General features: G+C 43.0%; 1 protein-coding gene across 1 annotated transcript in view; it reads right to left on the bottom strand.

Annotated features, from left to right (window-relative positions):
• LOC137348185 (plexin domain-containing protein 2-like) overlaps positions 1-24,094 on the bottom strand; it is a 455,424-nt gene that overhangs the window by 205,339 nt on the left and 225,991 nt on the right. Inside the window, exons 3-4 of the mRNA XM_068013514.1 lie at positions 22,240-22,386; positions 19,278-19,347 (exon numbers count right to left, since the gene is read on the bottom strand). Of these exons, the coding sequence (XP_067869615.1) occupies positions 19,278-19,347; positions 22,240-22,386 (217 nt within the window). The remainder of the gene's footprint in view (positions 1-19,277; positions 19,348-22,239; positions 22,387-24,094) is intronic.

Genomic DNA, 24,094 nt, shown 5'->3' with positions numbered 1-24,094 from the left:
AACCAAACAAAGGATAGAGCAGGGTACTTTCTAAATGGGAAGAGGTTAAGTACAGTGGATGTCCAAAGAGGTCTGGGGGTTCAGATGCATAGATCTTTAAAATGCCACGAGCAAGTGCAGAAAATAATCAAAAAGGCTAATGGAATGCTAGCCTTTATATCTAAAGGATTGGAGTATAAAGACACAGAGGTTATGCTGCAGCTGTACAAAACCCTGGTTAGACCCCACTTGGAATACTGTGAGCAGTTCTGGGCACCACACTTTAGGAAGGATATATTGGCCTTTGAAGGAGTGCAAAGTAGGTTCACAAGAATGATACCTGGACAACAGGGGTTAAGTTACGAGGAGAGATTGCACAAATTAGGCCTGTTTTCGCTAGAATTTAGAAGGTTAAGGGGTGATCTGATCGAAGTCTTCAAGATATTAACAGGAAAAGATAGGTTAGATAAAGATAAACTATTTCCACTGGTTGGAGATTCTAAAACTAGGGGGCATGGTCTAAAAATTAGGACCAGACCGTTCAGGAGAGATGTTAGGAAGCACTTCTTCACGCAAAGGGTAGTAGAGGTTTGGAAGTCTCTCCCACAAACAGCAGCTGAAGCTAGAACAGTTGTTAATTTTAAATCTGAGATAGATAGATTTTTGTTAAGCAAAGATATTAAGGGATATGGGCCAAAGGCAGGTATATGGAGTTAGGCCGTGGATCAGCCATGATCTCATTGAATGGTGGGACAGGCTCGAGGGGCTGAATGGCCTACTCCTGTTCCTATCTTCCTATGTTCCTAAATAAGATTTCTTTAAGGTAGCTTCATCTTTGATTCCCCCCTCCACCCTCATTGGAAAGTTGGGGAGCCACTCTGTCTTGAATGTTCCATAAATGTTTTTCTGGAACCACCTGTGTTGGATTCTCTTAATGTTCTCTTTCTACTCATGGAGTCGTGCTTAATTCCATAATTTGAGAATCCTGCATGTTTTTGCCTCGGAATGTGTGCAATGCTAGCAAGATCTCTTTATTGCCCTGAAAAGATGTTCTTCTTTCAGCGTCTTTGTGGAGTTTCACAGAATTTTCTTTTAACAACTGAGGGGCTTGCTATGCTACTGCAGAGGGTATTTAGAGTAAAGTATGTAATGTCAATATGAGAGTCATATGTAGGTCAGATGGGGGTAGAAGTGGTAGGTTCTGTTCCCCCAATCTTGAGAACTTTCCTGGTTATTTTCATCCTGGTACTACTTATTAAATTCAATTTCACAACTTTCCTTTGTAGGATTTGAACTCACAACCTCAGGTAGTCCAGTACCAAAATTGTGAAACTGCTGCGTGAGGAATGCAGCCATAAACCACCACAGTGCTGCCTCTACTTCTAAATAAGCAGGACATTGCGGGGCTTACCCATGAGCTGTATCCATTAGGAAAATACTAATTTCAAAAGTATTTTCCATAAGGGATTACATGAAGATTTTGCATTTAAAAGATATTACCAGTCACTGTTTTCTTTTCATCTGATGTCCTCCCACTATAAATATTATTGCAGAGTTTGACTTAGCTGATTGGTCATTTATTTTGAACCCCAATGTTGCCTCAAGCTACATGTAAGCACATACCCTTTGGTGTTTATTTAGTACATATTTCTGAAATATCACAAGAAGTATGAAAAAAGAAAATACAATACATGTGGTGCCGAACACACATTCTTACCCCATCCAAAGCTGCAGAAGCAGCAAACTTAATCATCAAGGGCAAGAGAATGCTTTCTTTATTTAACAAAAGGTTTTGTTATTCAACCTTCCAAATCAGCTACTGCTGTATGTTCCTCCATTCGCGTTTGGCCACACAAAATATATGAGCAATAGGGCAATGATGAAGATCAACCAAGTGCACCTACAGATTTGCTTTAAAAGAAAATACTGCATTGTTTCCATAAATCTCCTTTCAAAAACTTTCCATTTGCATTTTAGCTCAGTCAAACGCTTTGACAATCCAGGAAGATTCGAGATGCTTTGAAATAGGAGTTTTATTTTTTCTAAACTGAACATGAAACTGATTTTCTATAGGCCCAAGGTCTCAACAGATAACAAGGTGGATGTTAGTGGAAAATGCATTGCTCTACCCTGCAGTTTGATCTTTCTACAATCAAATCTGATAAAAAGCATGACCTATCTACCAGTACAATAGAGAAGTCCACTGCACCAAATACATATTTTTGCTTACAATGAACATTGCACAATCAATAAAACAAAAGGCCCCATCTCCATTTTTCTATTTTCCTATCCACAGCAATTAGGGGAGACGGTGGCATAGTGGCAATGTCACTAGACTAGTAACCCAGAGCCCCAGTCTAATGGTCTGGGGACATGGGTTCAAATCCCACCACGGCAGCTGGTGGAATTTGAATTCAATTAATTAAAAAATCTGGAATTAAAAACTATTCTAGTGGTGACCATGAAACCATTGTTGATTGTCAAAAAAAACCATCTGGTTCACTAACGTTCTTTAGGGAAGGAAATCTGCCATCCTTACCTGGTCTGACCTACATGTGACTCCAGACCCACAGCAATGTGGTTGACTCTTAAATGTACTCTGAAATGGCCTAGCAAGCCACTCAGTTGTCAAGGGCAATTAGGGATGGGCAACAAATGCTGGCCTTGCCAGCGACGCCTAAATCCCATGAAAGAATTAAAAAAATAAGTCCAGGTGAATGGGCTAAAAAATGACGCATTCGGTGCATTTATTGCTTCATTCCTCTGTTCTGCCATTTATTTTTCCTGAATGGAAGAGATACCTGCCTTTCAGCTGATAACTGATCAAAGAAATCACTCATATTGACTAATGGTATTGAGCGTTAGTTGGTACTGGGCAGGGAAATCAATGTGAAATGAACAACTTCACCAAAATATCATTCTACTAGAGAAAGCCTGCTGCTAATATTTAATGAAGCATGCAGAACAAATGTATAACTGCATATTAATTACTCTAATTAATATTTTCTATATAAAGTGCAACCTATGTTCTTCCCCAAATTACAGAGAGAAATCTTAAAGCTGCAGTTTGTCACAGTTCATTTACTGCAATTTACAAGAAATGAAATGTAAAACCAATCTATGACAAAGTGGTCCCAATATCATCTGGTGAGAAGTTCTAGCTTTTTATCACCCAGATCCATTTGAAAAATATGTGATTTGTGTTTTTGCATCACTGATTTCTGCTTACCAACCTCACAGAAGCAATGACTGCGTAGCATCAGCTGCATGTAACAGATCTCCATGGCAACATTTTAAATAACTTCCTAATAAATAGTGCTGGAATGAATCACTTTTAACAGGTAGGTATCATGATGTCCTGCATCTTTACATCTTAAGAAACTGTAATTGTGGGTCAACTGTGAACTATATATATTGAATATATGTGCAACTCTTTTTCTAATGATTCAAGTACACCACTAATTTTCTATCTTGTAAACAATTTATTGTAGTGTTATGGGTTCCACTATAATTCAATTCCTCTATTGCCTCTCCTCTCCAGGATAGTCTTCACAAAAGGTCTATTTTGTTTGGCCTCAAAGTAACTTGGGCCCTCTTCTATTTTTAATCTTTCAGGTGCCTCTTAGTGGTATTTAGAAACCTCCTCATTATGTAACTCAATTCCATTCCTGCTGCTGTATTTTCCAACTGCTTGTTCACATTAAGTCATGGATGAACAAGACCATCTACTGCTATCTGAGTTATCACCAGCCTCCTTCTCGACTTTACTCCATCAATACCATTACAACCCCCACCCACACTTCCACCACCTCCACGTTCAACTTCACTAATGCTCTCCTTGGCAGTTTCCCAAACTCACTACATAAAATCCAACTTATCTGTCACCCCATACTACCCTGTACTAAGCCCTGCTCACTTATCAGTCACTGTCTCCTCAATACCAGTGCATAGATTTCAAAATCCTTGACCTTATGCATGCACAGCTGAGATTTTATGCTTGCGACGTGGGGCTTGACGTTCAGAAAAAGTGATGCCGAGATCCCTGCGTTGTCCCTTCTCCGGAAGACCTGCTGAATCTAGTGCCAATCAGCCACTTATGTGGACAGCAGCGGGCATTCCACAGAATCAAGGGCCCCGTCGGTGGAAGTCCCTCCTTTGGAGAGCTGCCGGCCAATCAGAAGCTGGCAGCTCTTCCACTGAGCAGTGCCACTATGGAGGCAGTGGCTGCTGCTGTAAGAGCACCTACTGGAGGCCCAGGAGAGGTGCTGGACCCAGGCCTCAGTTATGTCAGGGTGGCAGGGGGTTTGCGGTGTGGGGATCGGGGCGGAGGGGGTGTAGGAGGGTCACTAACAAGGGCAGGGTGGTTGCTCTCAGCAGGTCCCCTTTCCTGATGCCAGGTCCCTCGTTAAGGCACTAATTGCCTTTTAACAAGGGACACCCCCCCACCCACTCCCACCATGGAGCCAGGAAGCAACCCACACTGTTTTTTGTGCTATGGTTCCCATGCGGCGACAGGGCCGCCTGCTGCACGGCTAAGTGTGGCGGCGGAGGGATGAGGCCCTTAATTGGGGATTAATTGCCCAGTTAAGAGCCTCAATTGGTGGCGGGATGGGAAGGCCGTACACAGGCCTTCCTGCCCCGGACTAAATTTTGGTGGAGGCGGGCTGGTGGCGGGAACCTCCCCCACCCACCATCCCATCCAAGTTTATACTCTCCTTGGCTCCAAACCCACCGCAGGGAAGAGCATAAAATTCCCCTCCACATTTGCATGCGTGTTGTTAACAACGTTTTTAATTAATTTTCAATTGAAGATAATTTATACAATAAGTTTAATAATTGGTAGATTAAAATTGTAACATTAAACGACTTGTTCATTTTAGTACTTGATTATATTTGTACCTTTCCACAGAAAAGAACTCAATATCTCCACAGCTGTCAGCAGCATCACTGTATCATAGACTGACATCTAGATACTTTGTGGGAAGTGGTAGCTCTTCACACCAACCTTTTATTCCTCTCACAGAGGATTATCTAGGAGATGCAGTATAGAAACAGGCCATTTGACACAACCGTTCCATCCCAGCACTTATGCTCTACTCGAGCCTCCTTCCATCTTTTCTCATCTAAATCCATCATCATAACCCTCTATTCCCTTCTCTCTCATATGCTTGTATAGCTTCCCCTTAAATGCATCTATTCTATTCATTGCAACCACTCTCTGTGGTAGCGAGTTCCACATTCTCACCACTCTGAGTAAAAAAGTTTCTTCTGAATTCCCTATTGGACTTCTAGGCCCTTGATAGGGTGTTCTTTTTTAAAAAAATATATTGTTCTCATGATGTGGGTGACACTGGTAAGGCTGCATTTATTGACCATAACTAGTTGCCCTGGGAAGATGATAGTATGCCTTTTGCTTGAATTTCTGCAGTCCTTGTGCCTACATGGTGTAGGGAATTAAAGGATATTGGCCCAACAATGATGAAGGACCAGTGACATATGTTCAAGTCAGAATCATGCATGACTTGAAGGGGAACTTAGAAGTGATGGTGTTCCCACAACATCTCTGCTCTTGCCCTTCTCAGTGGTACAAGTCCAGTGGCAGGGGCACTGATCAAACTAAATGCTCTGTCTTGGATGGTGTCAAGCTTATTTCGTGTTGTTTTGGCTTCATTCTTCAGGCAGGTGGTGGATAAGGCATCACACTCCTGACATAAGCCTTACAAATGGGGCAACACCATTGAGGGTTCAGGATGGAAGCCACTTCTTGCAGAGTTCCAAGCCTCTATCCAGCTTGCGTAACCATGTTGTTATTATGTTGATCCAGTTGAGCTTCTGGTCAATGGTGATCTCCAAGATGCTGATAGTGATGTAATTGAAAGTTAATTGGGTGTTAGCTGACCTTTGTCTTGTTCAAGATGGCCATTATCTGGCACTTGAGTGGCTTGAATTTTACCTTCCACTTGTTAATCCAAACTCCATATTATTCAGGTTCTGCTGTACACTGAAATCCTCAATGAACAGCCTAATTCTTGACCTTATGATGAAAGGAATGTCATTATTGAAAGAGCTGGAGATAAAAACATAGAAAATGAGAGCAGGAGTAGGCCATTCGGCCCTTCAAGCCTGCTCCGCCATTCATTACGATCATGGCTGATCATCCAACTCAGTAACCTGTTCCTGCTTCCCCCCCCCCCCCCCCCCCCCCTCCCAAGAGCTATATCTAACTCCTTCTTGAAAACATACAATGTTTTAGCCTCAACTGCTTTCTGTGGTAGTGAATTCCACAGGCTCACCACTCTCTGGGTGAAGAAATTTCTCCTCATCTCAGTCCTGAAAGGTTAACCCCATATCCTTAGACTATGATCCCTGGTTCTGAACTCCCCCACCATCGGGAACATCCTTCCTGCATTTACCCTGTCAAGTCCTGATAGAATTTTACAGGTTTCTCTGAGATCCCCCCCTCACTCTTCTGAACTCCAGCGAATATAATCTGAACCAACTCAATCTCTCCTCATATGCCAGACCCGCCATCCCAGGAATCAGCCTGGTAAACCTTCGCTGCGCTCCCTCTACAGCAAGAACATCCTTCCTCAGATAAGGAGACCAAAACTGCATAAAATATTCCGAAGAAGGGTCACTGACCCGAAACATTAACTCTGCTTCTCTTTTCACAGATGCTGCCAGACCTGCTGAGTGGTTCCAGCATTTCTTGTTTTTATTTTAAAATATTCCAGGTGTGGCCTCACCAAGGCCCTGTATAATTGCAGCAAGACATCCCTGCTCCTGTACTCGATTCCTCTCGCTATGAAGGCCAACATACCATTTGCCCTTTTTTACCCTGTTGCACCTGCATGCTTACCTATAGAAACTTTTACAGTCCGTTTTTATGTGCCCCGCAAGATTACTCTCGTATTCTTTTTTCCCTTTCTTAATTAATCCCTTGATCCTCCTTTGCTGAATTCTAAACTGCTCCCAATCCTCAGGTCTGTTGTTTTTTTCTGGCGAGTTTATATGCCTCTTCCTTGGATCTAATGCTATCTCTAATTTCCCTTGCAAGCCATGGTTTGGCTACCTTTCCCGTTTTACTTTTGCGCCGGACAGGAATAAACAATTGTTGCAGTTCATCCATGCGCTCTTTGAATGTTTGCCATTGCCTATCCACCATCATCCCTTTGAGTAATGTTTCCCAATCCATCATAGCCAACTCGTGCCTCATACCTTCGTAGTTTCCTTTATTAAGATTCAGGACCCTAGTCTCAAATAGTTGGAACAAGGCCACTTCCCTGAGGAACTATACAAGAGCAAAATACTGCAGATGCTCAAACTCTGAAATGAAAAGAGAAAACGCTGGACATACTCAGCAGGTCAGGCAGATAAGCAGAGAGAAACAGAGTTAACATTTGAGGTTGATGACCTTTCCTGCTGCTCTGCCTGGCCTCACGTCCTTCTCCCATCCGTCCTGCAGACCAAGTGGGACCCTTAGCAAGGTGCCCATGGCCAAATACTCCATTTCTCCAGGTGACTCCTATACGGTAGACTAGCACTGCACTCATTCTTTTTAGGTGAAGTCCTCAGAGAAATTCCAGAATAAATGTTGACAGTGTTGGTGAAGTCTTGACAAAGTCTCCCAATAAAGTCTGCCGGTATTTTAAAAGGTCGTCTTCAAACCTCCAGCGGCAAGTGAACAGTGAAAGGCAAAATGCCTTTAGGTTCTGCTCAATATCTTGAGCAACCATTTGTTTACTCCCAATCAGCTGGTTTCTGTTAGAAGAGGGTGTTACTTCAAGTGCTATCACCCAAAATGCCTTGCAACCCTCATTAATGAGTGTTAGCAGGAAATTTAAGCCTCAATCAACCACTTAACAATCCTCTGGGCGGCCGTTCCTACCACAAGTCTCAACTTCTTCACCAAAATGGTATTTTGTGCTAAACAAGGGCTAAACTGGCATTTTAGATCAAGACCCATCTTGGAGGCTCTTTATGCCTGAAGGAGTTGTCAAAAACTGCCCTCCATATTTGGTGCAACACCAGCTCCATGACAACAGGTGTTGTTTTATCTCTTAGAGAAGCACTTCTGCAGGATCATTTCACATTACTTTAACATGGTAGGGCCACCAGTGCTCTTGAATCCATCATTTACATTTGAGGATATTGCACAGTAAGGAGGTAACATTCACATGAGGCTGGCTGATTAGCAGCTATGATTGACCGGGTAACTTAACTGCCAAGGTCCTGCCTGGATCCTGCCGTTTTCGATTTTAATTTGCTCTTCTGACATGAAGCTGGTCACAACCTCTTTTAATTTAAATATGCAGATTGAGTTCCAATGACTCTATCGGGCCTTGAACTGCAACTTTAACTCTGATCTGAGTGGGAAATGTGCTGCAGCTTTCCTGCCGAGTAACGTGAAGACAGGAGAAGATCAGAAGCAGAAGAAGCCACTGACATGAAGTTATTTCTTACTTTCCTTCATGGGGATAAGGGAGACAGTCATGCTCTCTTGTTGATGATCCATCTTGGCCTCCTCCTGAAATCCCCAGCATCACAGATGCCAGACTTCAGCCAATTCGATTCACTCCGTGTGATATCAACAAACAACTGAAGGCACTGGATACTGCAAAGGCGATGGGCCCTGACAATATTCCGACAATAGTACCTGAAGACCTGTGCTCCAGAACTTGCCGCGCCCCTAGCCAAGCTGTTCCAGTACAGCTACAACACTGGCATCTACCCTGCAATGTGGAAAGTTGCCCAGGTATGTCCTGTACACAAAAAGCAGGACAAGTCCAACCCGGCCAATGACCGCCCCATCAGCCTACTCTCAACAATCAGTAAAGTGATGGAAGGTGTCATCAACAGTGCCATCAAGCAGCACTTGCTTAGCAATAACCTGCTCACTGACGCTGAGTTTGGGTTCCGCCAGGGCCACGCAGCTCCTGACCTCATTATAGCCTTGCTAAAAACATGGACAAAAGAGCTGAACTCAAGAGGTGAGGTGAGAATGACTGCCCTTGACATCAAGGCAGCATTTGACCAAGTACGGCATCAAGGAGCCCTAGCAAAACTGAAGTCAATGGGAATCAAAGGGAAAACTCCACGCTGGTTGGAGTCACACCGAGCGCAAAGGAAGATGGTTGTGGTTATTGGAGATCAATCATCTGAGCTCCAGGACATCACTGCAGGAGGTCCTCAGGGTAGTGTCCTAGGCCTAACCATCTTCAGCTGCTTCATCAATGACCTTCCCTCCATCATAAGGTCAGAAGTGGGGATGTTCGCTGATGATTGCACAATGTTCAGCACCATTCGCGACTCCTCAGATACTGAAGCAGTCCGTGTAGAAATGCAGCAAGACCTGGACAATATCCAGGCTTGAGCTGATAAGTGGAAAGTAACAGTCATGCCACACAAGTGCCAGGCAATGACCATCTCCAACAAGAGAGAATCTAACCATTTCCCTTTGTCATTCAATGGCATTACGATCTCAATCCCCCACTAACAACATCCTGGGGGCTACCATTGACCAGAAACTGAACTGGAGTAGCCATATAAGTACCGTGGCTACAAGAGCAGGTCAGAGGCTAGGAATCCTGCGGTGAGTAACTCACCTCCTGACTCCCCAAAGCCTGTCCACCATTTACAAGGCACAAGTCAGGAGTGTGATGGAATACTTTCCACTTGCCTGGATGGGTGCAGCTCCAACAACACTCAAGCAGCTTGACACCATCGAGGACAAAGTAGCCCACTTGATTGGCATCCCATCCACAAACATTCACTCCCTCCACCACCGATGCACAGTGGCAGCAGTGTGTACCATCTACAAGATGCACTGCAGCAATGCACCAAGGCTCCTTAGACAGCACCTTCCAAACCCGTGACCTCTATCAACTAGAAGGACGAGGACAGCAAATGCATGGGAACACCACCACCTGCAAGTTCCCCTCCAAATCACACACCATCCTGACTTGGAACTATATTGCCGTTCCTTCACTGTCGCTGGGTCAAAATCCTGGAACTCCCTTCCTAACAGCACTGTAAGTATACCTTTCCCAAATGTACTGCAGCGGTTCAAGAAGGCAGCTCACCACCACCTTCTCAAAGGCAATTAGGGATGGGCAATAAATGCTGGCCTAGCCAGCGATGTCCACATCCCATGAATGAATAAAAGAAAATACTCCTACAGACCCATAAGGAGAGTTCAGGCCTCCTCTGCCGTGGATTCCCTCTCCCCTGACCTCCCCCCAATTCCCTTCAGTATCACAAAACCCCTCCTTGGAACCCCTGTTCCAACATTTACCTGAGCATACAAAGGCAAAATATTGTGGATGCTGAAAATCTGAACAAAAGCAGAAAATGCTGGGAATATTCAGCAGGTCAGACAGCATCTGTGGAGAAAAAAGCAGATTTAACATTTCAGGTTTGTGACCTTTCATCAGAACTGATGAGAGGTCATCGACCTGAAAGGTTAACTCTATTTCTCTCTCCACAGATGCTGCCTGACCTGCTGAGTATTTCCAGCATTTTCTGTTTTTGCTTGAGATTTACCTGAGTATCATCAGGAAGCTAAGGGCCACACTTTAATTTCAGCTAGCTGGCAGATACTTTCCACCCAATTTGATGCATCCAGTTTGCCGCTTTTATTCAAATGAGGCTCCATGCCCTATTTGGTTTGGGCTTCAGGCTGGCACAGATTTCAAGAAGCATTTCTACCCTTTGGCATAAATCAAGTTATAAGATTTTTTTTTTTAAAGTACACATTTTCACTGTAATATTACTATTCATGGACATTTTATTCAACTGCATGACTGAGACATTGCCAAGCAAAACGTTACATTTTGGAAACGTTATACAATGCAGTTGTGGATGCTGACACCACTTATTTATTCAGTAACTAAAATGATTGATAAATGTTGCAATTTTGCATTTTTAACATTTCAAAACCACATTAAAACTAATGAGCCCCAAACAGAAACAAGAACATAAAATACAGAAGAAAAAGTCATTTAACCAATCAAGTTGCCTCTCTACACAGACCATCTCAATCTGCCTTATGATGGACTCCATCTCATGCATTTAATGATCTGCAGAAATGCTCCTTGGATGTCAAAAGTTATCAAATGCACATAGGTTATTCATCCAACTTCAATATTTATCATTCAACTATGGTCTGCCGACCTCAACAATAATATCCACTCTCATCATAACAACACAGGAACCAATGGGTCCAATGGATTATTTGCTGATCTTAGTCTATACTTATCCTAATAAGCTGCGATTACATTCCCAATTAGCTATTTGTCCAGTTTCTTTTTGGAGGTGGTAATCATTTCAGCTTCATCTGTTTTTGCTGCGAGTCTGTTCAACACATCTACTATTGTAGACTCTCAACACCTATTATGCAGGCACTGCCCTCATTTAAAAAAACAAGGATCGTGCTGTTGCTGTCTGGCATACCAACCTCTACCTTGCAAAGGCTGAACGCCAACTCTCAGACACTTCTTCCTATCTCGCCTTGGACCATGATCCCACCACCGAACATCAAGCCACTGTCTCCAGGACTGTCACTGACCTCATTTCCTCCGGAAATCTTCCCTCTACAGTCCTGCAAATCCGGACAGCCCGCTTCTACCTCCTTCCCAGACTCCACAGACAGGACTGTCCTGGTAGATCCATCATTTCACCTTGTTTCTACCCCACTCCCAGTTTCTCTGTCTCCGACGCATCTGTTCTGTTGATGCAACCTTCCACAACAGCGCTTCGGACATGCCTTCCTTTTTCCTCAACCAAGTATTTCCCCCCCCCTCCCACTGTGGTTGACAGGGCCCTCAACTGTATCTGACCTATTTCCTGCACTTCTGCCCTCACCCCTTCCCCTCTCTCCCAGAACCACGACAGGGTTCCCCTTGTCCTCACTTTCCACATCCAAAGGTTCATCCTTCGCTATTTCCGCCACCTCAAGTGTGATGCCACCACCAAACGCATCTTCCCTTCCCATGTCAGCATTTAAAAGGAATTGTTCCATCCATGACACCCTGGTCCACTCCTCTATTCCCTCCGATACCTCGCCCCCATTCCCACGGCACCTTCCCAATCACAGAAGGTGTAATACCTACCCTTTTACCTCCTCTCTGCTCACCATCCAAGGCCCCACTCCTTCCAGGTGAAGCATCAATTTACTTGTATTTCCTTCAATTTAGTATACTGCATTCACTGCTCACAATGCAACTGCCTCAATATTAGGGAAACCAAATGTAGACTGGGTGACCGCTTTGCGGAACACCTCCGCTCAGTCCGAAAGCATGACTTCGAGCTTCCGGTTGCTTGCCATTTCAACACACCATCCTGCTCTTATGCCCACATTTCTGTCCTTGGTCTGCTGCAGTGTTCCAGTGAACATCAACACAAGCTTGAGGAGCAGCACCTCATCTTTCGATTAGGCACTCTGCAGCCTTGCGGACTCAACATTGAGTTCAACAATTTCAGAGCATGATTGGCCTTTTTTAAATTTTTTTTATTATTTTATTTCTTAACCATGTGCCTGTTTCTCATGTTTGTGCTTTTGGACAGAGCTGCTCATTATTCTGCCATTAACACACTGTCTGGACTAATGCTTTGTCTTTTACCACAACCATTAACACTCTCTTTGCCTTTGTCCCATTACATCTTTGTTATTTAATCTCTCCTGCCCTCTGCCCAATCACACACCTTCCCTTTTGTTCCCTTCCCCACTTGCTTAAAACTGAATACTTTTCTAACCTTTCAGTTCTGGTGAAAGGTCACAGACCTGAAAAGTTAACTCTGCTTCTCTCTCCACAGCCAACCTGATCTGCTGAGTATTTCCAGCACTTGCTGTTTTTATTGAATTTTTTTATGGTTGCATTCATTTTGGGGAACCAAGAAAATCTACATTGTTCAGTTTGAAAACATCACATGGGGTCTTCATATAAGATTCAGGGATGTTTCATATTTCAGCTCATGTGGGCTAAAGGAAAGGAAATGGTTTCAAATGTACAGAAAGCTAACCAAATAAAATCAATGCTTAACATTTAAACCAGCAGGTTTCCTAGCCTGAACAGAAAATATTTTGCTTCATCAGCATAGCAATTTATAAGTCTACTTCAACGCCAGGAGCATCCGGAATAAGGTGGGTGAGCTTGCAGCATGGGTTAGTACCTAGGATCCTGATGTTGTGGCCATTTCAGAGACATGGGTAGAGCAGGGGCAGGAATGGATGTTGCAGGTTCCGGGATTTAGATGTTTCAGTAAGAACAGAGAAGAGGGTAAAAGAGGGGGGGGTGTGGCATTGTTAATCAAGGAAAGTATTACAGCGGCAGAAAGGACGTTTGAGGACTCGTCTACTGAGGTAGTATGGGCCGAGGTTAGAAACAGGAGAGGAGAGGTTACCCTGTTGGGAGTTTTCTATAGACCTCCGAATAGTTCCAGAGATGTAGAGGAAAGGATAGCGAAGATGATTCTCGACAGGAGCGAGAGTAACAGGGTAGTGGTTATGGGGGACTTTAACTTTCCAAATATTGACTGGAAATACTATAGTTCGAGTACTTTAGATGGGTCTGTTTTTGTCCAGTGTGTGCAGGAGGGTTTTCTGACACAGTATGTGGACAGGCCAACCAGGGGCGATGCCACATTGGATTTGGTACTGGGTAATGAACCCGGCCAGGTGTTCGATTTAGATGTAGGTGAGCACTTTGGCAATAGTGATCACAATTCGGTTAGGTTTACCTTAGCGATGGGCAGGGACAGGTATATACCGCAGGGCAAGAATTATAGCTGGGGGAAAGGAAATTATGACGCGATTAGGCAAGATTTAGGATGTGTAGGATGGGGAAGGAAACTGCAGGGGATGGGCACAAACGAAATGTGGAGCTTATTCAAGGAGCAGCTAATGCGTGTCCTTGATAAGTATGTACCTGTCAGGCAGGGAGGAAGTTGTCGAGCGAGGGAGCCGTGGTTTACTCAAGAAGTTGAAGCGCTTGTCAAGAGGAAGAGGGCGGCTTATGTTCGGATGAGACGTGAAGGCTCAGTTAGGGCGCTTGAGAGTTACAAGCTAGCCAGGAAGGATCTAAAGGGAGGGCTAAGAAGAGCAAGGAGAGGACACGAGAAGTCATTGGCGGATAGGATCAAAGAAAACCCTAAGGCTTTCTATAGGTATATCAGGAATAAAAGAATGATAAGAGTTAGAACAGGGCCAATCAAGGATAGTAGTGGGAAGTTGTGTGCGGAATCAGAGGAGATAGGGGAAGCGTTAAATGAATATTTTTCATCAGTATTCACAGTAGAGAAAGAAAATGTTGCCGAGGAGATTACTGAGATACAGCCTACTAGGCTAGATGGGATTGAGATTCACAAGGAGGAGGTGTTAGCAATTTTGGAAAGAGTGAAAATAGATAAGTCCCCTGGGCCAGATGGGATTTATCCTAGGATTCTCTGGGAAGCCAGGGAGGAGATTGCAGAGCCGTTGTTGTTGATCTTTATGTCGTCATTGTCGACAGGAGTAGTGCCGGAAGACTGGAGGATAGCAAATGTTGTCCCCTTGTTCAAGAAGGGGAGTAGAGACAGCCCTGGTAATTATAGACCTGTGAGCCTTACTTCGGTTGTGGGTAAAATGTTGGAAAAGGTTATAAGAGATAGGATTTATAATCATCTTGAAAAGAATAAGTTCATTTGCGATAGTCAGCACGGTTTTGTGAAAGGTAGGTCGTGCCTCACAAACCTTATTGAGTTTTTCGAGAAGGTGACCAAACAGGTGGATGAGGGTAAAGCCGTGGATGTGGTGTATATGGATTTCAGTAAGGCGTTTGATAAGGTTGCCCACGGTAGGCTATTGCAGAAAATACGGAAGTATGGGGTTGAAGGTGATTTAGAGCTTTGGATCAGAAATTGGCTAGCTGAAAGAAGACAGAGGGTGGTGGTTGATGGCAAATGTTCATCCTGGAGTTTAGTTACTAGTGGTATACCGCAAGGTTCTGTTTTGGGGCCACTGCTGTTTGTCATTTTCATAAATGACCTGGATGAGGGTGTAGAAGGGTGGGTTAGTAAATTTGCGGATGACACGAAGGTCGGTGGAGTTGTGGATAGTGTCGAAGGGTGTTGTAGGGTACAGAGGGACATAGATAGGCTGCAGAGCTGGGCTGAGAGATGGCAAATGGAGTTTAATGCGGAGAAGTGTGAGGTGATTCACTTTGGAAGGAGTAACAGCAATGCAGAGTACTGGGCTAATGGGAAGATTCTTGGTAGTGTAGATGAGCAGAGAGATCTTGGTGTCCAGGTACATAAATCCCTGAAAGTTGCTACCCAGGTTAATAGGGCTGTTAAGAAGGCATATGGTGTATTAGCTTTTATTAGTAGGGGGATCGAGTTTCGGAGCCACGAGGTCATGATGCAGCTGTACAAAACTCTGGTGAGGCCGCACCTTGAGTATTGCGTGCAGTTCTGGTCACCGCATTATAGGAAGGATGTGGAAGCTTTGGAAAGGGTGCAGAGGAGATTTACTAGGATGTTGCCTGGTATGGAAGGAAGGTCTTACGAGGAAAGGCTGAGGGACTTGGGGTTGTTTTCGTTAGAGAGAAGGAGGAGGAGAGGTGACTTAATAGAGACATACAAGATAATCAGAGGGTTAGATAGGATGGATAGTGAGAGTCTTTTTCCTCGGATGATGATGGCAAACACGAGGGGACATAGCTTTAAGTTGAGGGGTGAAAGATATAGGACAGATGTCAGAGGTAGTTTCTTTACGCAGAGAGTAGTAGGGGCGTGGAACGCCCTGCCTGCAACAGTAGTAGACTCGCCAACTTTAAGGGCATTTAAGTGGTCATTGGATAGACATATGGATGAAAATGGAATCGTGTAGGTCAGATGGTCAGCGCAACATCGAGGGCCGAAGGGCCTGTACTGCGCTGTAATGTTCTAATTCTAATTCTAATAATAAATTTTTATCAGATTTGTTTTTGACCATCTTTTTCTAGATTCAATTTTACCTTAAATTCCTAACCATCTAATTGAGCTGCAACACCCCCAATGTATATTTTGCAGAGTTAAGGGATGAAAAGTTACCAGAATGGTAAAAATGTTTAAATAACCTGATAACTCCATTATGCGTTTTTCTTTGTGAAGTAAGCTGCTGCCAATTCTCTGTGGACCAACACAATTTGACTTCGAAATTGCACTGCTTCCAAAGTCCCTATCTGCAATCAACACTTATCTTCAAATTCTGACCACTGCAGCAGTTCATTGTGAAACCACAGCGACATTGACATTGCATTAATCAGTTTGCTGACTGCTTTTATTAATCTGTTTAAAACTTCACCACAATTTATGACTGGCAGTGGTTCTACCGACTAAAGGAAAAACCACACAGCCAACTTATATCAGTGTAATAACTCATCAGACCAGAAAATGCTCATTTACAACATTTATACATTAACAAGATTCATATTATAATAATTATTGTGCAATGACACACTGCAGTTAAAGGACTGCATGAACAATAGATTTCACATTAGAGCAAGATACAATCTGTCTTTTCAATGTCCTGATAAAATAGCATCAACTATTTATTTTTATTGAATTACACTTAATAATAAGGAATGCACACCTAAGTAATTGAAAGTAGATGTATTTTCTTATCAAACATTGACAATAATTTATCCTTTTGCCTGCTTTTTGCTGTAGTTATATTTAACAAATATACACTGTCCTTACCACCAACAGAATCATTAAACTGGAGGTTGGTTTACATGGACAACAGACACCAGCGGTCAAAACCAAGCAGGATGTCATGCCTACAGCAACACAGAAAAAACCTGAAAATGCACAAAACAATCAAGAGACACTGATCAGATCAACATCTGATGACTTAGCTCAGACTGACATAACACCACATGCTGAAAAAACGAAGAGTAGAAAATTGTGAAATATCAAAAGATCAGAAAACCAATTGAAAAGCTAAAGGGCTGGATTTTGTTGAGCTCACTACATCAGGCTCCATGCCGGGGGGCGGGGGTGGTGGTGGTTGGAAGATCGCACTGGCAGTGGCCCGCCACGGAGCTTGACGCAGGATTGCCGGGCACAATCTTCCTGGCAGTGGAGAGGCTCCATGGCAGCCCCCTGCCGCTCAACGACAGGATCCAACTTTAAATATTTAAATAAAGGATAGGCATTTATTTACATACCTTTCACCGCGATCTTGCTGGCTGTGATATTCCGCGCAACAGCTGGCATTCACGAGCCTTCCCTTTCCCATCCAGGGAAAGCTGGTGCCACCGAGGTGGGGAAGGAGGGAACTGAGGATTTTTAGTGAGGTTTTGGGGGGTGGTCAAATCTGCATTTCTACTTTGGGTGGGGGCGGGGAGGGGGATTGGGGGGGGTGAAGAGATGACCTCGGAACTTTGTGCAGTTGGGGTGGGGGGGGGGAAGGTCAGATATTAAATTTTGGAGGGGTTGTGGAATGGGGTAGCCATTTATTTTCTTTGTATTGTGGGGTGTGGGGTACAGGCCAGAAATCAATTTACAGTGTACTGTGGGGGGGGGGGGGGGGGGTGGTGGGGGCAGGTACAGGCTTCAACTGTGCAGGTCTGGCAGCCCTTTAAAAATGGCATCAGTACCTGCACAGAAGCAGCTGACGCTGTTGCTAGCGTCACAGAGCCCGCCCTTGTCACATGATTGGGGGGGAAGGGGGCGGACCAGCCTCTGTATGTAGATGAGCTGTCGCACACTAGATCGCAGCTGCATGGCGGAACTGGCTCACACGTGCAGGCCGCAATTTAATAAAATTCAGCCCAAAGAATGTGGACTCATCTAGTTTAGGCATAATTAGAGGTGGACTTTTTGAAAGGTTGAAAATTTATCCCCAGTAGCTCCAGGTACAGGAGAGCAAAATAAGCCATTTCTGATCAGTTTATCAATGTTTACCTTTTGAGCATGGCTGGAAAGTGCCTATTGTGTCAGCTGTGACCCAGTTGGTAGCACTATCGCCTCTGAGTCACAAGGTTTAGATTCAAGCTCCACTCCAGGTTTTAAGCACAAAAATCAAGGTTGGCACTCCAGTGGAGTGCTGTACTATCTTTTAGATGTGATGGTAAACCAAAGTCCGGTCTGCTTGCTCAGGTGGATGTAAAAGATCCCATGGCACTATTTTGAAGAAAAGAAGGGGAGTTATCCCCGGTGTCCTGGCCAATATTTATCACTCAACCAGTATCACAAAAAAAGAGATTATCTAGTCATTATTACATTGCTGTTTGTGGGACTTTGCTGTGTGAATGCTGGCTGCCGCCTTTCTTGCATTACAACAGTAAGTACACCTCAAAAGTACCTAATTGGCTTATGAAGTGCTTTGAGAAGTCCAGTGCTCATGAAAGATGCTATATAAATGCAGGTCTTTTTTTTCTTTCTGTTAGGTGATTACAGGATCAATTGTGATGTCCTCCATCATTCCCTCCTCCAACCACATAGTCAAATATCCTAGCAACTTCCATGGTCTTCAAAGCTAGTCATTTAAGCAAGGTACCAGGAAGGTGCAAGTACATGTGGAACTTTATCACTATAAGAGTCTTGAGAAATAGTGGAGAAAATAATTGGCCAGAAAATTGACAGTAGTAAAAGCTATAAAGCATACACCCATTTAGGACTATTTATAGTCAAATATCTGTTAACCAAAATACTGCAACCCAGATTGAGAAAATCTGTTTTATAAATTTAATAAAATACTGATAATCAGCAAGAACATCCTGCAGTCAAAGATTAACAGGCTACAACACTCAAATTATTTAAAATTTGAACTTTCATGTGTTTTGTTTTGGAACGTGCATGTCAAACATGATTGTTTCTGTGTGAAGTGGAGTAGGTCTTCACATGGAGACAAGAGATTGGACGGCTGGTGCATCAGAAGCCTGCTTTCCACCTCTGAGAGCTGATTTGAATCTAGGATAAAACTCTTAATTTTTTCAAAGGCCGGTAAAAATTCCACAGGGGCTGCATTTCCTCAGAGCTTGTCCCAATGCACTGCTGTAACTTTAGCAATGGTTTGACAGAAACCCTATTTACACGCCTAAACTGGGTTTCTGCCGAGGTTATGGCATTATAGTCAGAGAAGCCTTGAGGAAATTCACCTCCAAAGTGAATTCTCAGTCTCAATGGATTCCCATTGTCAATAGTAATAACATCAATATTGCGAAAATAGGGAACATTTGGTCAATGTATGAGAAGGCAGTTTTAATTGAGCTGCTGTTCCTCACATTATTAACTTACCATCTGAAAAATACAGTTAAAATACAAAAGTGACTTACCACCAGTAGCCACTGTAATCTCTCTCAGGAAATGACCATAAAATGGGAAATCGAAGGACAAATTTACCCTCTGCATGAAGCAATCAAATATGATCGTCAATAAAATAAATAGCATTCATCTTTTTTTAAGACAAACAAAATCTCATTTACATAATTTTACAATGATGAGTAGTGATAGGAGCAAGAACTGGTGCACTGCTAGAATATATTTAGCTGATTAAAGGTGAAAATTGTAGCATATATGCACTGTACTTTTATTAAAAGGACTAAAAGTTTAGCTATAAAACATTTCATTGTAAACAGTGTAGTCCCTCCCTCTGCTCCACCATCTCTTTGGCTAGAGCTAAGGAACAAAAAAGGTGCAATTACATAGCTTGGTGTTGTCTATAGGCCACCAATTAGTGGAAAGGATGCCGAGGAACAAATTTGCAAGGAAATTACAGAGAGGTGCAAGAATTATATAGTAGTTATAATGGGGGACTTGAATTATCCAAACATAGACTGGGATAATAGTAGTGTAAAGGGTAGAGAGGGGCAAGAGTTCCTACAGTATGTTCGGGAAAATTTTCTACAGTAGTATGTTTCCAGTCCAACGAGAAAGGAGGCACTACTGGACCTGGTTTTTTGGAATGAGGTGGGCCAAGTGGATCAAGTGTCAGTAGGAGAACATTTAGGGGACAATGATCATTGTATAAGGTTTAGATTGGCTATGGGAAAGGACAAAGAACAATCTAGAGTAAGAATAATTAACTGGGGACAGCCAACTTCAGTGGGGTAAGAATGGATCTGGGCCAAATAAATTGGTATCAAAGGTTGGCAGGAAAAATGGTAGCTGAACGATGGGCTACCTTCAAAGAAGAGATAGTTCAGGCACAGTCAAGGTATATTCCCTTGAAGGGCAAAGGTAGGGCAAACAAATCCAGAACTCCCTGGATGATAAAAGAGATAGAGATTAAGATGAAGAAGAAAAAGTATGCTTATGACAGATGTCAGGTCGATAATAGATAATACAATGGAGAACCAGGCTGAATATAGAATGTCCAGAGGGGAAGTGAAAAAGCAAATAAGAGAAGCAAAGAGAGAGTATGAAAAGAGACTGGCAGCTAACATAAAAAGGAATCCCAAAGTCTTCTATACGTATATAAATAGTAAAAGGGTGATAAAAGGTGGAGGCAGGGGGAATAGTTGGGGGTGATGTCAAAGGACTGGAGAATTGCAAACGTTACACCTTTGTTCAAAAAAGCGTGTAAAGATAAGCCCAGCACCTACAGGCCAGTCAGTTTAACTTCGGTGGTGGGGAAACTTCTAGAAACAATAATTTGGGGAAAAATTAATAGTCACTTGGACAATTGCAGATCAATTAAGGAAAGCCAGCATGGATTTGTTAAGGGAAAATCGTGTTTAACTAACTTGTTGGAGTTTTTTGAAGGGGTAACCGAGGATGTTGATGAGGGCAATGCTGTTGATGTGGTGTTCCTGGACTTCCAAAAGGCATTTGATACAGTGCCACACAACAGACTTGTGAGCAAAGTTATAGCTCATGGAATAAAAGGGAAGGTAAAATCATGGATATGAAATTGGTTGGGTGACGGAAAACAGAGAGTAGTGGTTAATGGATGTTTTTTCGGCTGGAGGAAGGTTTGTATTGGGTTCGCCAGGGTCTGTGTTGGGACCCTTGCTCGTCCTGATAAATACTAATAACTTAGATCGGTGAACAGGGCAGAATTTCAAAATTTGCAGGTGATACGAAACTTGGAAACATTGTGAACTGTGAAGAGGATAATATAGAACTTCAAAAGGACATAGACAAGCAGGTGGAATGGGCAGACAAGTGGCAGATGAAGTCCAATGCGGAGAAATATGTAGTGATTTATTTTGGTAGGAAGAAAATGGAGAGATAATATAAAATAAAGGGTACAACTCTAAAGTGGGGTGCAAGAACAAAAGGTCCTGGGTGTATATGTGCACAAACCATTGAAGGTGGCAGGACAGGTTGAGAGAGTGGTCAATAAAGCATAAAGTATCCTGGGCTTTAATAATTGGAGCATAGAGTACAAGAGCAAGGAGGTTATGTTGAATTTGTATAAGACACTAGTTCGGCCTCAGCTGGAGTACTGCGTCCAGTTCTGGACACTGCATTTCGGAAAACATGTGAAGGCATTAGAGAGGGTGCAGAAAAGATTCACGAGAATGGTTCCAGGGATGAGGAACTTCAGTTACGAAGATAGATTGGAGAAGTAGGGACTGTTTTCCTTGGAGAAGAGAAGGCTGACAGGAGATTTGATAAAGGGATTCAAAATCATGGGTCTGGACAGAGTAGACAGGGAGAAACTGTTCCCACTCGTGAAAGGATCAGGAACGAGAGGGCACAGATTTAAGGTAATTGGCAAAAGAAGTAATGGCGACAAGAGGAAAAACCTTTTCATGCAGCGTGTGGTTAGGATCTGGAATGCACTGCCAGATTGTGTGATGGAGGCAGATTCAATTCAGACATTCAAGAGGGAATTGGATTGTTATCTCAAAAGCAAGAATGGCCAGGGCTACGGGGAAAAGGCGGAGAGTGGCATTAGGTAAATTGCTCCTTCGGAGAACCAGCACAGACATGATGGACCAAATGGCCTCCTTCTGTGCTGTAACAATTCTGTGATTCTGTGATCCTTTAGCTATCATGACTCTACATTTGGAATTCTATTTCCAAATCCTTCCGCCTTTCTACATCTCTTCCCACCTTCAAAAACCTGCTTTAACTTTGACTCCATTACTGTTCACCTTTGTAAAGTACTTTGCAGCAATATATGAAATGAAAGAAATTAAGTTGGGTTTAATCTACACATAAAGAAATGTAGCTTTTGCTGCACTGCCCCCAAACAATGTGATCATGTACTCAAAATGGATCAGCTAAATTTATCACACTAATTTGAAAATGTGCTTTATTTGACTTTAATGGTTAGATTACACTTACTGCAGCTTGGCGGTGAGTGTTTGATAGGATCCCGTGAATCTTCACTTTATCTTTTTCCATTTGATCCATGTTTACCCATAGTTCTCTGGTTACTGGGTCGGCTGGCCCATACATTCTTGATGTATAGTAGTTATGGTCTGTGTTTTCCTGCAAATAATTGAATAAAGTTGACATTTTTTTATAACATGAAAATCCAATGTTATCTATGTTCCATATGTGACACAACACAAGTTTTAGTACTGGATTTTTGGGCAAGGAGGAGAAAACTTTTAGGGGGAAATGTTTGTTCACGTTGTGCTGCTTCAAGCGATGTCAAGCAGACTTACGTCAATTCTCAAGGGGCAGACAGCGCCCTGGGCTGATAGCCGCACGGGTTTCCTTATTGATATCACTAAAGAACGTTGTGTGAGATGCACAGGTAGGTGCACACAGCATTCTTCAATTATATGAATGAGGAAGCCTGTGCGGGTGTCATCTCGCAGTGCTGTCTGCCCTCAGGGGATCAAAATTGGTTTCAGTGCTACGTAAACTAAGTTATTTTGAGAAGAAAGAACAGGCTTTCAGATAGAACCTCATCACTTGCTCAGAATGCCTCATAGCATTTCACAGCCAAGGAATTAGTTCCCAAGTGCAGTCACTTATTATGTAGACAAAATCAGCTGCTAATCAGATCCCATAAAGAGTAAATGAGATGAAAGATCAGCTAACCTATCTTAGTGGTATTGGACAATTCATCGTTCTTCAAATAGTGCCAAGGGTCTTTTGATATCCATTTAACAGGCAGATAGGATCTTGGTTTACCATCTCGCTCAAAAAATAGCATCTTCAATAATGCAGCACCCTTCAACATTGACTTTAACACTAAATTACATGTCCTGGAATGAGGCTTGAACCCATAATCTACTGATCTAGAGACAAGAGTGCTCCAACTGAGAAAAGTTCACAGTTGAGGTATGACATTAATCCTAGGACACAAATAATGCAACCGTATTTTCTTGTATCATTACAAGTCATTGGGATGTGGACAACATGGGCAATGTCACATTTATTGCTCATTGCTGGTTTCCCTGAGTAGGAGGTAACAGTCCCTTTAATGGCTATGTAACCAATTCTCCACCGTTTCCATAGCTCCTCTACCAAATCTACAGTGGATAATTTGGAGAACTCCATGGAAAATCACTCCCAGGAGTCACCAGTAAAGGGCACAGTGTGCCACTTGGGATTTTACAACAGTCCAGCATGTTTCATGGTGCCAGCCCAAAATTATCAAATTCACTGAATTCAATAAATTTCCATGGTGAGATTTGAAAACATGAATTTTCAGTTGTTAGCCTAGTCATAAAACCACTACTCTACCTTATGCTTCCATTTTGGAATCATTATCATCACACAACACAGTGGTTCCAAACTTCCTCACCCCTCCTGTTGTCAGCCACAGGGCAGGTAAATTGCATCAGACGTGGACTCTGCTTGTGGATTATGCTGTGTGTCCAAATGAAGGTCATGAAGGGTGAAAATTTTAAATTTGAGACAATGGGGAAACTGGAGCCAATGTTAGGTCAGTGAGGGCAGGTGTGATGGGCAAATGGAACTTGGTATGGCACAGAATATTGACAACAGAGTTTTAGGAACACAGGAGCAGGCCATTCAGCCCATCGAGCCTGCTCTGCCATTCAATACGATCCTGGCTCATCATCCACTTCAATGCCTTTTTCCCATACCATCCTAATATCCCTTATGTCATTTGTATTTAGAAATCGGTTAATCTCTGCTTTAAACATACTCAATGACTGAGCTTCCACAGCCCTCTGGGGTAGAGAATTCCAAAGATTCACAATCCTCTGAGTAAAGAAAT

Source organism: Heterodontus francisci, chromosome 2 (assembly GCF_036365525.1).
Source record: "Heterodontus francisci isolate sHetFra1 chromosome 2, sHetFra1.hap1, whole genome shotgun sequence".
NCBI classification, from domain to species: Eukaryota; Metazoa; Chordata; class Chondrichthyes; order Heterodontiformes; family Heterodontidae; genus Heterodontus; species Heterodontus francisci.
This window is presented reverse-complemented; position numbering and strand designations above follow the sequence as displayed.